The sequence below is a fragment of the Branchiostoma floridae genome, chromosome 16 (assembly GCF_000003815.2).
Source record: "Branchiostoma floridae strain S238N-H82 chromosome 16, Bfl_VNyyK, whole genome shotgun sequence".
Lineage (NCBI taxonomy): Eukaryota > Metazoa > Chordata > Leptocardii > Amphioxiformes > Branchiostomatidae > Branchiostoma > Branchiostoma floridae.
The window spans coordinates 12,221,792-12,237,575 of record NC_049994.1 but is presented as its reverse complement, the minus strand read 5'-3'; the positions used below and the strand labels follow the sequence as shown (position 1 = coordinate 12,237,575).

The 15,784-nt window shown below is 40.6% G+C and overlaps 2 protein-coding genes across 2 annotated transcripts in view; one reads left to right on the top strand and one right to left on the bottom strand.

Annotated features, from left to right (window-relative positions):
* Nucleotides 1-406: 406 nt before the first annotated feature.
* LOC118403600 (olfactory receptor 2T35-like) lies at nucleotides 407-2,458 on the bottom strand. Its single transcript, XM_035802368.1, has one exon. The coding sequence runs from the start codon at nucleotides 2,351-2,353 to the stop codon at nucleotides 1,205-1,207; it is 1,149 nt and encodes a 382-aa protein (XP_035658261.1). The 5' UTR covers nucleotides 2,354-2,458; the 3' UTR covers nucleotides 407-1,204.
* A 6,978-nt stretch (nucleotides 2,459-9,436) lies between these two features.
* LOC118432772 overlaps nucleotides 9,437-15,784 on the top strand; it is a 75,998-nt gene continuing 69,650 nt past the window's right edge. Inside the window, exon 1 of the mRNA XM_035844392.1 lies at nucleotides 9,437-9,630. Coding sequence (XP_035700285.1) covers nucleotides 9,558-9,630 — 73 coding nt within the window. The 5' untranslated portion in view covers nucleotides 9,437-9,557. The remainder of the gene's footprint in view (nucleotides 9,631-15,784) is intronic.

Sequence of the window (15,784 nt, the reverse complement as noted above, 5' to 3'; positions counted from 1 at the left end):
TTGCTTTAGCGGCACGGATTAACGCAAGGGAAGGTGAGAAGAGACACGATCATCTGTCCTGGAGCCGATACAAGCCAGTGTTGAATTGAATTGTTGCACTCAACAGTATCATGTGCATCAAAGTTAGCGATAATGTGGCACTGTACTCAAGTTAATAACTTATTTCAACAGTGCCACGTACAAAGCACAAAACAAACATTTTATTTATTCGTAACAATCTTAACAGTGAACAAAACATGCGTGCCAGCATAATAGCCTCCTAAGTCATATCAATCATGAAGTGGTTTGTATAACGGAAGTGTAACACGTTACATCAAATAGTAGCTTTCACGTGTTGCAGGAAATGGTAGAAATTGTCTAAATATACGTATACAGATAACACACAACATAAATTGTAGGGCCCAAAACTACAGTTTGTGACACAGGGGGTCTGACACAAGGAGTCGACATCTTCTTTGAAGTCAAGCAAGCTCCTCTGGTATATTATCTGTCTATTTGGTCAATTTCCACCATTTTCAGCAACATGCGGAGCGTGGTGTAGAGCAATCAAATAGTACTAAACTTAGAAGCGCTTTGTGGTTTCTTCTGTAAATTTGAGTTATAAGTAATGAACTGGAGGATTTTATCACTGCAAGGAAAGGGAAGATGGAGAAGCATAGAGGAAAATAGGTAACATCATGTACACACTGATATGCTATCTTTTGTTTGATTCATGTTTTACTTTATGGTTGTTTCATTTGCATATGTTTAGATAGCTTACGGCTATGGCAAATGCTGATTCTATCCAAGCTGAGCCCAAATAAAGTACTCACCTTGAAAATAATCCAGATAATCAGACGGTATCCGAAAACCTGAAGCAGAAAAGCTTTAGATAGATTTCCAAGAAATCGAGCCCAACAACGTATCTGTTAAAATTACTTTACTACAAAAACTTGCTTCAATATACGTAAATTTGTTGTTTAAACACTTCTATACTGCACACAAAAAATAGACAATAGGAACAAGGTCATCTGTTCATTTTACATCTACGAAACATAGGTGATTTGTCTTCTTTGTTTCAACATTGAATAAAGAGTATTATCTAACCTCAATAACTGACTACAAAACTTTACATAGTTCAGTTTGCCTACGCTTGACTGAATATAAGATAACATATCATATTAGTGAACAGCCAACATAGACTGTGACGTGAAGATGTCAATGACTAGTCACTATCTTCTGAAAAGGACATGCATACCACGGGGTTACCAGTTACGGCATCTTTCTCTTCATCTAGCCGGCTGTTTATTTCTACTTGGCTGTCCTTGTCCACAAAACTAGATGTAGGCTTTGCGTGTACAAATGCAACACCTGTCGCTTGATAACTGGATGATGTTGCAACATCCACCCGGTGAGATCGCTGGAACAGCCGCTTGAGCGCCCTCCTAAAGTCTGGCACCCTAAGACTATGAACCAACGGGTCCGCCATTGGTGATAGGGTTCGAAAGAGATGCACAGCGACCTTGTGAGCTATGAGCTGCGCGTCGGATGGATTCCCTTCATGTACAAGGACAGCCCGCCGTGAAACTATCAGGAATATAGTAGCCGACAGGAAAACAAGAAGAATAATAACGTGGCCACCCATGGTTTTGAAGGCCCTCGTCTGATAAATTCGCAAGTGTTGATTCGCATCTCTTTCTTGCTGCTGCCTGGCTTCTTTGAACACTAAGTAATATAGTATAAAGATTATCAATACGAAAATGATTTGAAAGACGATTCCCAAATTTCTGATGACCGCCGATGCCTGGACGCTGTCTATCGCCTCTGGGGCGCACTGGAGGCTGCCCGATGATTTCATCTCCCCAGCAATAGCGACAGGTGTAATTCCTATAGATATAGCTAAAACATCTACCACAAGCATACCTAACGCTACCTTTCGGACAGACACCTGCGTGTTATACCGTAAAGGGTGACAGATGAAATAATACATATCAATGGCCATCAAGAAGTATGTACCGAATATTGCGATACCTGACAAGTTGCCAATGACATATAGTAGCTCGCATGCAAATGGTATGGTATGTGGTCCATTCACAACTGTCTCAATGTTAAAAGGTATCAAAATTGTGGCAAAGACGATCTCCACGGCGGCTAGATGACATCTCAGGTAGTGTCTTGGTTTATGGAGAGATTCCGTCTTGCAGACGAGAAAGATGACCAGCGTGTTGCACACTACGGCGACGACCAGACAAACGGCGTCGTAGGCGATCTGAAAACCCTTGGACGTGGGGTCTGAGATGGCATCGAATTCTACAACGTTCCTGGTAGTGTTCACAAGACCCGTTTCAGTCATTGTTATCGTATTATTCATCATTTGCAATTGTTCATGTATTGACACTGGCGTTTGAAGTTGGAAATGTACAGTTGCCGTGCGAGTAGTAAGAGCTGTTGCAGCTGTAAACAAAAGTGACAAAAATTATCACAGAGAAATAAGAATTTAAAAACGTCACTGGACAAAAAGCCTAATTTCCAGGGGTGGGGTTGTACTGTCCTAGAGATTATACATACCTGGACAAGTGCAGACAGAGATTATACATACCTGGACAAGTCCGGAAAAGGGGGCGAGAGTAGTCTTGACGCAATTTTCCATGACAAAGGAAATATTGAAGTCGATTCTGGGCGTGTCGAGCAGGGCCGCACAAGCGCACTGGGTGAGCCCGATCGGGGAAAGATAATCAAGTGATAATTGCCTCTAATGGCTCGTTCTCATTTAAATGTCGAAATGCTGTCGCCTGACTTTACGCCTTGATATGGCGCAAATTATAGGCAGCTTCACTGGTTCCTTCATTTTCCCACAACCCCTGTAATGTTTTACAAAAGATGCACAACAACATTCGTATAGGTTGATGGGTTAGAAGATTATTAGAGCCACGGGTGGGATTTCACACCCTAAAAAATGGCTGTCGCCTGAGAAGAAACGAAGAATTCAAATAGTTGCCAAAAATGTAATAATTCAGTTCCCAGAATGATTGTTCGGCAGGTGAAACCAGCTGACCAGGCCCTCTGCCCGATCACGTCAGATCACCCCTGTCACTGATCTTGGAGGCTGTGTGAGGTGGTTTATGCCTGTCGCCAGATTCTGTAACAAACGTTACCACCACCAGTACGATGGTTGCCACGGTTATGTTATCCACGTATAAGGCTAGAAATGGCCGTTTTTGTGACGCTGTACAGTTTTTCTGGCTTTCTAAAGAGACAAGAAAGGGTTGTTGACTGTTATTTGTATCCCACCTTGCTTACCAAAATGTTGTACAGAAATGACTGTAACAAACGTTACCATTGTTCGATGCTGTCTAAGCTTTCAACTTGACCTGGTGTAAAAAAGCTGCCCACTTTTCAAATGCCCCTATGGACATCCACTTATACCTAGATGATGTAGTCAATAAGGTAAGTCCTTTCGAAGAAAACAGGGTAAAGTCTACTGTTGTAACAAACGTTACCGGTAACGTTTGTTACATGCCATGTAATGCATTACCAATGGGACCGAAAATAATAAGTTGCCATTTTTTGGCTATGGTTAAAAGACGAATTTTCGCAAACAACCAAGTAGTTTTCAGTGAGAATAAAGCCTATTTATTTTTCGACCAAAAAAATGCCATTTTCGACATTTCAATGAGAACGAGTGTAATACGTAACGAGATATACTCGTATACTCCAACAACACACGGTTAATTTCATTTTTGTGCAAGTTATTGTCAAGAGCAAGGATATTTCACACCGTTTACATGTCCTGTACACAAAAGGGCTCCACTGCAAAGCAGTGCAATAGCACTGAGCTGGACTACCCAGGATAAAGATCACAGAAATGAATAAATAAGTGGTGCATTTTCGTGAGTTTCTGGGTCATGTAAAGGTCTGCACATGTCTCGTTCGCAGGTATGAAATCTATGGGTTTTGATGGAACTTCACCTTTTCGTGCAGTGCTTGTTTGTCAAAAAACGTGAACAAGCATTGAATACGTCCACACATGTTTGACCGTACATTTTAGACTACACCCCCCCATGTCAATTGGCAATGCCTATATAACGGTCTCTGCTATTTCACTACCACAATGCTGGAACACAATTTTACGGATTGAATTGTATCCTGCTAGGAATACAACATTGAGACAAAATGTCCTATACAACATGACAGCTGCCCATGCTTTTTAACGTCCCAGTCTGACCGTCAGTAAATGTTTCAGACCAATGTTTTTCAGTAGCCTCTAAAATATCATTTCAAACACTGCAAGAATGTGTGTCAACGGTGTTTACCTTACCTGTGTACGTAGGGAAGTCCGATTCTCAGTGGAGCAGGAACGGCCTCTAAATGGTAAAAGACTCGATGATCAAACCTCTCATGACGTGCGCTCACGACGGCGGTGTCTGTATGGTACTGGCGACGACAATACTCGTATGATATGATCCTTGAGACGCAGCTGCATACCGCGGCAAAAATAAAATTATATTTCCGCAGCCCGCCCGCAGGAGACTGGTCAGAACCACAAAGCTCCGGATATTTAGCCGTTGATTGCCAGTAAATATTCACCTGTGGCCTATGAGAACTGCGTATTAATAATGCGCGCTTTCTCTGGACACCAGGTGAGCAAATATTGACAATCCATTGACTAGATCCCACAGATTTATACTTTGAAACAGTTTTATTTGATAGGTCTTTGTTTTTATCTTTGGTGTAGCCACTCATCTGCTGGATAAATAGATGCAATTACTGTTTTCATGGTTTTGCTGCTATTTTGTAATTGCTGTCATTTGTTAGAATGTTTCATGTTGGTAGTTTTTATTTGCTTATTTCTTATATATAGCTTGTTTAACTTCACGCTTGAGGTGTCGGCCTTGCAAATAGTGTACTACTCTTGTTGCCCACACCTCTCATATCTCGTTCTATGAATCTTGATAAATAATTATTTTTTGGTGGGCTGCAATAGATGATTTTGGCTGGACTAAAGTGGTGGCTTCAAATCACCGTAAAGTGATTTTTAACATTAAAGAAAATTTAAGTATGAATCTATGTTGAGTATTTTCCAGTTTTTTATATCACACTTTCGTTACCGAAAGCTACCCAGTTGGACTGCGGTTTGGAAATATGAATTACGCCTCAGAGGAGGTCAGTACGGTACGCTTTGCTAGGTCCTCCAAAACCCTAACCCGGTGGGAAGTCTAAGTCTTTTCAGTCGGGCATTTTATTTGTTAGGATCATTTAGCCTTTGAATTAGCAGTTGCTAACGTACACTGCATGGCATAACTTCCGTTTCTTCCATAGCTGGTACCCAACAGACCACAGAGGTGTCGATAAATGGAGAAACCGGTAGGGGGCGCAATCGCGGAAGGCTGGAGCGAACCGCAGTGTGGTATGACCAATTGGAAATTGTATACTGATACACTGATGTTTTTCTTTTGCAAGCACACCTTTTATTACAAATTTAGGAATGAAAAAGTTCCCTAAACCTAATGAATGACGAAAAGATGGCATTTGTAAGAGCAGCTAACCGCAGTATGGTATAATCAATTGGAAAGGTTATACTGATACGCTGATGCTTTTCTTTTACAAGCACATGTTCTATGGCGAGTTTTTAGGAATGAAAAAGTTCCCAAAACCTAATGAATGAAAATATATTGATGGGATCTGTGATTGCAGGTAGCCACTATCCACAAGAGGCCCTCTCGTGCCAGCAGCACATGACTGCATCACTCAGGGCAAAAAGCGTACGCGTATACGTCCGACAATGTATTGTTTATTGCTCGGATTCCGAAGCTTTCCTACGTAGTACGTAATTCTGTCACTTATAAACACTTAAAAGTCTCAAATACATTGTATGTCAGGTGGGATCGGTGGAATGGAAACACACCCTTTTGGACACAATTATCTTTAGACCGGAATCTTTGAAATATGCAATCTGTCAAAATGTGTTTTGTTTGTTTTATGTGTTTTGTTGTCTTAAAAATCATCATTTTACATCATGATTCGCCGAAGGTCCAATCTTAATTTAGAGACATACGTAGGGGTGGGTACCGGTACAGAAAATTCAGGTCCAGGTCCGGTTCAGGTCCGACCTGATTCATTATGTGAAAACATGTGAATGGACGATACTCAAAACAATGGTCCATTTTGCTACAAAGTCTAAAGACATCTGTTTGGGTAGTATTCGACTCCCACTGGCGTTTTAAAAATCCTACAAGGCTTACTACCCCTGTACGATTGGCTATAACAGTTGGTAAAAATGAGAATCAAGTCTACTCTGCTTCGCTCTTGTTATTTGCCTAGACCGGTAACCCCGAAAACGTGCGAATGCCTGATCATATAATCTGTTCATTTTCCAATCGGCCCAATATCCGGTCCACCGAATTTTTTCAGGTCCGGTTTTTCTGGACCGGTCCAATGAGAAAACCCGGTTTTGTACAGGTACAGCGCACCGGTACCCAGCCCTGGGTATACGTGTTCCACTCCATGCAGACAATGAGGATGAGGCCTTCCCTGCAAGGTTGATGATTTGTAAATCATCTCAGGATTGTTTGCGTGTCCACCCACGGCCGGACACTGCCCCCTCACGGCCACACAGCACACCACTGGACAATACAGTAGTGACGTACTGGCTCACAACAGGTAGATTAAGATCCATTAAGATTTGAAAAAAAAAAATTAATTGCTGTATCAACCAATTACTTTATTCCTATTCGTACAATCTATGACATGTGCATATTATTTAACCAATCAAATCCAAGCTTGATCTATGTTTGATCTAAGCTTGATCACTATACACGTCGTATTGACGTGTATAATGGCTAGAATCTTGTGTCGATAACAATGAACAGCTAGTAAAACAATGTATGTTTTTCTTTTTCTTTCGAAAGCTTTCTAAGTACTACAAATTGTCAGTTGTACTTCCCGATGTTTGCCATGAAGCATGGGTATCTAGCACACCTTTACCAAAGACAAACACATAAACTTTCAATCTACTTTTGTCATGTCCAGACTACATATCTTTGTATTTAGGCCAATGCATATGTAATGCTCTAAAAAGAGAGAATCTATTGTACAGTAACAGACCGACTTGTTTAACTTGCATATTACACTATGTCAATACGCCATTTATATTCACATTCCTATACTATACATGTAAGTAGTTATAGACCTTAGACGAGTATCATTATATCAATTGACTTATTACTGTTGCCTTACAATTGTACCATGTACAAATGTCGCGCAATAAAGTTCATTCATTCATTCGTACCTTAGATGTCTCAAACAAAGACAACGTTATAAAGTTTTATTCAGAATTGACACTGATTGTAAAATTCTGATTCCACAGCACATCCTCTTGTTCTAAGTAGATTAGCTTTATGGAACAATAGCTAAAAAACTAATTAAGAACAAATCTACTAGTCTACGACGATCCGTATATGCCGACGTGTTTGGACGTAAACAGGGTAAGGTAGCAATGTTTACGCATTTACTAAACCAACCCGCCTCGATGTTTGTCTTTAGAAGCTTGCCAGTTGCTCTTCCACGAAGATGAAATATGCCGAAATTTACTAAGTACTTTATCCCACCTCCATATTGACGAACACGCCTCCGCTCGCCACGCCTCACAATAAACAAGTGTTTAATTTGTTACTGGTAAACAACTGACGTATGTGGGGCCAGCAGTACAAGAGTCACTTGAGTTTGTCAACGTAATGATAAAGGTAACAGCAAATTCTGATGGCTGCCATTGGTGGACTACTGGTGCCTTTGCTGACATGGTTTTAGAAATTATGAATAACGGAAAGTGTGCGCGTGTTACCGTGAATGCCAGACCACTTTTAGTGGCCCTAGGAACGGTCTGGCATCCAGGCTAGAGAATTCTTAGAAAGTAACTAGCAAAGCGAAGGGGCAAAAAAATGAAAAATAAATGCACTAAAACAGACAAAAACCGGGCAGCCGGGTATCTTTTGGGAACAAAAAGTATGATATAAAAGACACCAAACTACACAAGACGCAAAGAGAATAGTCAGTGGAAATTATTACAAACACGCAAACTGCGTGAGTGACAATCAGGCACTTTTACCAACTTTACTTTCTCAAGCTGATATTTTTAAGCGCCCTGTCGTTCGAGGCCGATGCCACAACACGGTCAAGGTTGTTTTAAAGGTTACAGTTTGCGTCCATACCCCACCTCTCCTTATATGGACGTGACATACAAATACAGTGTAAAAGTGTGTACTTTCTATCCCTCGTTTTGTTTGGCGTGACAAAGGGTGTGGAACCGCAAACACTAGCCAACACCAATCCGTCCTCTGTCGGTCAATATACACCCCATTAATGCCCCATCGTCAACAGCAGTTAGCTTTCAAGTGTAGCCTATCGGTGTTAAACGTGTGGTTTCCTTATTGTTGTATCAAGAGCTCACAAACTATAGACTAATTGTAGAAATAAAACACTGTATTCTGTTAGTTGATACTTATAGAGAAGACAATCCACGCGCAGCATACTGTGGACTTTTAATGAAAATCATTTGCGAAAACTGAACGATTCAAATGTGGTGGATTTCTGGCGACTGTAAAAGAGTTATCAATAGGCTGACTGCAACATTATTTACTATTGCAGTTCGTAGACAATGCTTACTTAGTGAAACATTAAGCAAGTAAGTAAGTAAGCTTAAGTAAGAAAAGAGGGTGACCCCAGACTGATGACAAAGCATGACAGTTTTAAGTAGTTTTGAAGTGCAATGATGAGTCGTCGCCACGTCTCGAGTTTTCAGCCAAGCACTCCGGGTCACCCTTTCTCTTTTTGAGAAGTAGTTCAGTTTCTTTTACGCTTGAGGCTAGCATATGAAGCTAAATGCTAACTCTTGTGTAACTTCTTAGACACGCCACGTGGTCCAGGTAGTGCAAATGCAGAGTTGGTTTGGTAAGGGGTCAAAATGCCATGCCCTTCCTAATTTTACTGTCAGGTCAGCGACCGTCAATCCTTGAAAGATTTGCGGTCCATGGTGAGCCAGAACATACATGTACATGTACCGCGCTTCTTTCATATACAAGTCCCTTCCCTCTGTTATACAAGTATACACGCTGTCGGCTTGTTTGATAGAAGACGTCAGTTCTGTAAGATAATAGAAGAGACCTGGATGGCTCCCCGTACACACACGCCCACACCCACCTTTCTTCTCCTGCATTCCTTGGAACAGTCCAAACTCAGGACATACTTTCTCTGTTGCGTAAAAAACTATCATTACGTTGCCACAAAACAGCAGTTGTTACTTCCGAAATGATAGCTAATTATCCACAAAACCCCCTTTGTTTAAGCTTTTACGGTCTTGGAACAAAACTACGGACCGTTATCTTGAAAACAAAAGACGAAAAAGCTGTCGCACCCCCATGGGAGAGTCTACCCGGCCGAGACAACGCCCTCATTGCCACACCTGTTTAGCTGGTACTTAAACCCCGGAGGCTACAGGACCGGTGTTCTTGGTCAGTTGGCTCGTAATATTCTCTATCGGTACGGTGTGTACGAGTACAGCCTACCAAAGTGGGAATATTAATATGGAGAGAGTCAAGCGGTTTTTATCACCGTTACTGGTGGTACTTTTGTGGGTTGGCGTGTCTTCAGGACAAGGTAAGCACCGGACGTTTTCAGTCTTCTTTCTCCTATCTTTTATCTATGAAGATAACGGTATGGCTTATCAATATGTGTGAGCAGCGTGAAACGACGGATGGAAAGCTGACAACGAAAATGTTGTGGGTACAAGTAGCTGATTTTTGTGTGGCCATGCTGTGGCAATATTCTTCAGAGTTTTGTTCAACTTCTAAGTCCTCATTTCAACTAGACGGCGTTAGGCCAGCAAGCGTACAGCGACCAACATTGAATTTGTGTTACCTTTCATTTTATAATTGGAATATGATGCGAGATGATAAAGTTGAACTTGCAAGACAACAAAGCACGCACAAAATGAAAAAAAATCGTTCTGTATTTATGAAATTCGTTGAGCCATTTGTTAAATATTTTTTTTGCGCTCAGAGGTCACAAAGTGGTCACCGTCTATAGTCACAAATGGGGTTGATGAAATAGCGATAAGCTTTAATAATGAAGAAAAAATCGTTTATTAATGGTAAAAGTATGAATAGAAAGTGTTGAACAGACGCGTCTTTGTAACGGGACTGAAACTGGCGCTTGTTTGTTCAAAGCACGCGGCTTAAAAACTGGGCGTTCCAGTTTTCCTTATTCGGTCCAGCGATGGTAACTTGAAGAAAAACTACTGGTTTCTTTGGGCAGTGTCACATTCCTTTGATACTTTGTAGAATATTTCAAAACAATTTGATAACGGAATGTTTTCTTTGTTAAAAGCACAAATAAATCGAGTGTTGTATAAGTAGGCGAGGGTTTGATGCACGAAGTGAACTAGGTCACCCTAATCTGGCGTTACGGCCCACTTTCCTTCGCATTTGTTTTCTTTCCACCGCTGTACCTTACAAAACCCACACAAAAATGTTCTCAGATCTTTAGTAAAATGTTGTATATCGAAAAGATATGTTTGGTTGACTGTTTTAGTATCCGTTTCGTTGAATTCAGAAGCAATCGTGGGTTAGGTATAGAAGGAAAGAAGCCATTTAAAATCATTAGCATATACAGGTGTGTTCTCGCTGTATGTGGTTTATGTTGGCTTTTCTATTCGTTCCTTTGTTATACTGTCGTTTTTTACCTTGTCGTGGCCTGGTGTACTTTTAGCCCGAGTGATTCTGTATCAAAACTGGCCTGTTTGTGCCGAGACGCTTCTTTAAAAGATCAACAGGTTCTTTTTAGTCGGCGCCTTGATTAATGCGATTTAAATAGTGAGAATAGTTTGTTTTCTATCAGAAATCGTCAAAATTCTTTCCACCTTAGGACATCCCATTGTAGTTTTCGTCGCTGTGTTTGAGGATAACTTTTTAGTGCAAGATTTTTGCCCCTCATCAGTTATGGTTCACACTCGCGTGTTTGTCTGGAAAGGAGATAGCGCTTCAGGGCTGGTCGGTGTTAGTCTCTACGCAGACCCTACGGTGCCATAAGATCAAAGATGGCAAAGGAGTATAGCCGGCCAAAGGGAGTCAAACGAGCACCGCAGCACACTCCTAGTCCGGCTTTACTCCTCTGCCAGCATTTGATACTATCTTATGCTACCGTAGGATCTGCTTGGAGATTAGGTAGGTGTGGTGCTGTGTGGTTTTCCGTCACCTGAATAGCGAGGATGATCTCTGCCTGCATGGTCCGAGTACGGTGGCATCATGGCTTTTGATAACACACAAAACCGCCCCAGTCTCGGTTTTGTCCGAATGACAATCCGTGTGCATCTTAAAGGTTGAGCGCTCGATTCGTGTGAAAGGGAAGGACTAGTTTTCAATTAGGGTCACATACTTTCCTCATGTCATACGTTTCCAATTACAAACCGTTATGTCATATTACCTTGTATTGTGTGAGAATATTTCTATACTAGAAGGAAAGTTCAAATCTTCAGTGAAGGAAAAACGATTTCTTTCGTCGTCTTAACACTGGTAAGTAGGCTGGTGTGTTGTGTGGAAGGGCAGATATCACCCATACAGATACAGATGATAATTTAAGCCAACTTGGGAAAGGGGATTGACCTATGGGCGTAGATGCGATTTCCAAGCACGTTTTTGTATAATTGCGCATTATATAGCAAGTCTTAACTATTGCCGAAAAGTTCACACGACATCTGAAAGTAATTCTCATTTGAATGATGTATTTTCCATTTGACAAAGCTTTTTTTGCGAATACAGTGAATCGACCTCTCTTTCAATGAAAATTAAAGAGCAGAGGAAATACAGGACGATGGGATATGCCGAGGTCAATCAAAATGTGCGCGTGTATGGCCTAAATGGAACACGTGTAAACATGGAAATAATAAAGGGATCTTTAACTATCTGTGTCAATAATGAGTTTCATGCATAGTCAATTAGTGGTGTTACCATTGGTGAATGGAGGTGTTAGTTACACCAATATTCGCGTAAAGATGCCCCACCCAGATCTCTGTAAAATTGCTATAATAACGTCACCGTAACCTTTATATCTAAATCTTTTTATGTTTTCTTTTCGGGTCTGTGCTTTTTTCGTTGTTGATATGTGCAGAGAGATTAGCATGTTGAACAGAGAGGCCATTGACAAAACGAAATCCAACAAGTGGTTCTAAAAACAATCAAATAAGGGCGTGACAGGTGTGAAAGTGTCACTCGCAGTTTAAGTATCTTTGTGGCATATCGGCTATCTATGACTTTAATGTTATATTTTTAGCACAATCGTTGATACTTGTTTTCGGTTCTTCTTTCTTGTTGGCACAACGAGTCAAGCCAGCTTAAGCCATTGGATTTAAAACAATGAGGCTACAGACAACAAAGAGATCTAAAAGGGTCAGAAAACTGGTGAATGGGGGTGTCAGAGGAAATACATGATAAGCACATAAAAGTGCCACTCCCAAGTATTCCATGGGATGGACTATTATGACGTTACTAGTCAATACATAACCTTCTTCAAAACAGTGAAATCTCTTCATGTTTTCTTCTAGGAAACACATGCTACAATCTCCATTGTACAGGTAGCAAGTTTTGTAATCGCCATTCTTATCGAAAACACGTGTTTTTTATTCAACACGCTGTGACCACAGATCTAACGAATCGTTCAACGAATTTCATAGATAAAGGTTGATTATTCTACGTTTAGTGTGCTGTTGTCTTTTAAACCATATACTTGAACATCTTACATGGTATTCCAATTGCAATTAAAACAGATTCTACTTTGGTCACCGTACTGTCCCAGAGAGATGTCCAGAGAGGTCCAGTGGAAAGGGGCCTCTCGTGCACTCTGTCAATGATTAGTCTTAATAAACTCTGTTTGCCGTAATGAAGATTAAACATTGATTAAAGATAAGAGATAATCAGCCATCATGGATTGAATTAAGGTTCTTTCAATAACTGCATTCGACTCTTTACCTACTTGTTTATCCATGCAAAATGATTGGCATCTAAAGCTAGTGCCTTTCAAATCACTTTCAGTCAATATAAATAACCACGCCTCAAAGAGTAGACAAGAAAAAACTATACCAAGAGGGCAAATACCTGCGACAACTCGCACAATGTGTGCCTTCACCTTTATACAGTGATGAGAGAGAGAGAGGAGGGGACAAATGTTGACTCCTGACTTCCCTGTTTGTACAGCACCCATATGTGTCACCTCACAAAACACACCGCACTCTCAAACCACATAGTAACTAAAAATGTTGTCACAATATTCTAGAACCCTGTTTCACTACACGGCGATCTCGTGTGACCTAAGGGCACGGTCACAGAGGTCGTGCGATCGTCGTACGATCGCTAACTTCGGGCGTTTAGGAGCACAAAAATGTGCGTCTTCTGAAAAGGTCAACACCTTGATACATAAACTGTTGTATTGGATCCATGTCGTCTGTTGGTTCTGCCAAGGCTTGCTTGAAAGTCCTATGGCATAAAAATCGTGCCACGATCGCACGACCCATGTGACCGCGCCCTAAATTGGATCTGTGTAGCCCTTCATGTATTTATCTAATCTTCAATATTCTGACTGTCCCCTTCAAGAAACGATTGGAATACCATGCAAAATGAAAAAGTATGACTGAAAGGACAACAAAACAAACAGATCGTAAAAATTGTTTTCATCTGTGAAATTCGTTGAGCACTCTGTCAAAGCCCAGGTCGCAGCCAGATTAACACCCTAGTGGAATAATAGTGTTACTAAGTTTCTACCATTACTCATGATCAGTGTCGTATGACCATAGACTAGTCATATAGGAACATCGCTGACGAGTGAGTCATAGGAGCAAAAATAGATAGTTTTGTAATGAAAAAAAGAGGACCTATAATTCGTGACCCATTTTTTCACGCACATCCCACCCAACATCCATAGATATATCCATGCATGTTCACGCCCTAGTGAAATAATGGTGTTACTGAGTTTTTACAATTACTCAGTATAGCCATTGAATATCAATACATGATAGCATCTCTTAAGAGTGACGCATAGGAGTAAAATTAGACAGTTTTGAAATAAAAAAGAGGATCTACATGTACAATTCGTGACCTATTTTTTCATGCGGATCCCACCCAACATTCATAGATATATCCATGCAATTACGGAACACAATAGCGATGCTAATGGATCGCTATACTAGCTTAGTAGAGGTGGTGATATTAGGCGTGGTTTGTGGATTACAACAAAGGTGGGATGTTTAAAGCTTTGTTAAGTAGGGCTATCTGTAAATGTGTTTTGTAACCTTTTAACAAGCAACTAATACATCATAGGTTATCAAAACGCTGAGGATTATTAAGGTTTAGTTGAGGTGACGAGCCAGGCCTTAATATATGGATCACAACAAAGGTGTAACGCTGTTTACAGTTTGGTGACGTAAGATCTACAGAATGCATTTTGTAACTTTTTAACAAATGGCTGATACAAGTGATGGAAAGGTTATCAAAATGACTAACAATTACCCATTGAATGTCAGGGATTGAGAGGATCTTTGTAAGTCTTTTGGACTCGTCAGTAGATTTGTTGGGATTAGCTAAGTACCATTTGTGTAACCCAGGATAACACGCATGTAAGCATAGGGGTGGTGGGGCAGCACTTTCTTCATGCGCATGCGCGGGCGTAGCCTCCAGCAGGCTTTCCCAAGGGATATGGATGACAGGATTCATAAACAGCTGACTGATTGACCAGGAGAGTCTTGGCTAAATTCTACAGGTTTTCAACCATCATTGTTCTTCCTCATGTAATAAGCAAATATAGATAAACAAATAGTTTTAACTATTTGTTTTCAGTGTGTCGCCATCTTAAAAGATTTGTTCAGCGTTTGTAAGCGCCGCCACCGGACAAGAACAAAATTAAACTAAGAAAGATACAAAGTATAAAGACGCATAAAAATACCGATAAATGTACGCAATTATAACATAGCGTATTTGTTCTATTAAACTAGCCCAGACACACCCTTTTCTAAGGAGTGTAGCCAATGTCAGATAGATGATCTCAGTAAAGTTAGGATCTACTATCCCAGGATGCACCACGGCTTCATGCCACGCCCTTGCCCCTGTTCCCATGCTATTTCAAGCTCTTCATCATTTTTTCACAACAATTGTATTATCCGAGTGTTAAATTTCTAGACGCCCATAGCACGATTTTGAATTTTTGAAATGGATTTCGCCTCATTTTCTTAAAGATAATGCGAATATCATAGATTGCATTGTCTATTTCGAGAGTTAAAGACGAAAAGAGAAGAGGTGTATACTCCCCACCCATACAGGTAACTTCATTCAAGGGAGTAAGTTGTACAAATAAGCCTAACATACCAAGAAAACTTCCTTTTCATCAAGAGGTTCTGCTTGAAAAGTCGTCATCAAACATTGTGTAAGACGTTCCGGAAGGAGCATTTTTCTTCTGTAACTAAATGCAAATGACTAAGATGTTCTAGAGTCTCAAGGGTCTTATACAGCTATTTCATTGACAGAGGAAGCTGCATGTGTGTTATGTACTAGTATTCAGTTTGGGATGTAGATGAAAACCATAAGGTGTAAATCAATTGACTTAATCTGATATCTAATCCATGTGTTTAATTTGGGACAAGGGTTAATCAAACAGAGGATGCATGCCTGGAATTCTCCGTCCGGACCAATAGGGGTGGCGGTCTTGATTTCTATAGCTTCTTTTGGCCGCAATATTCTTATTTTCTAACATTACCATTTCTTTGCTCCAC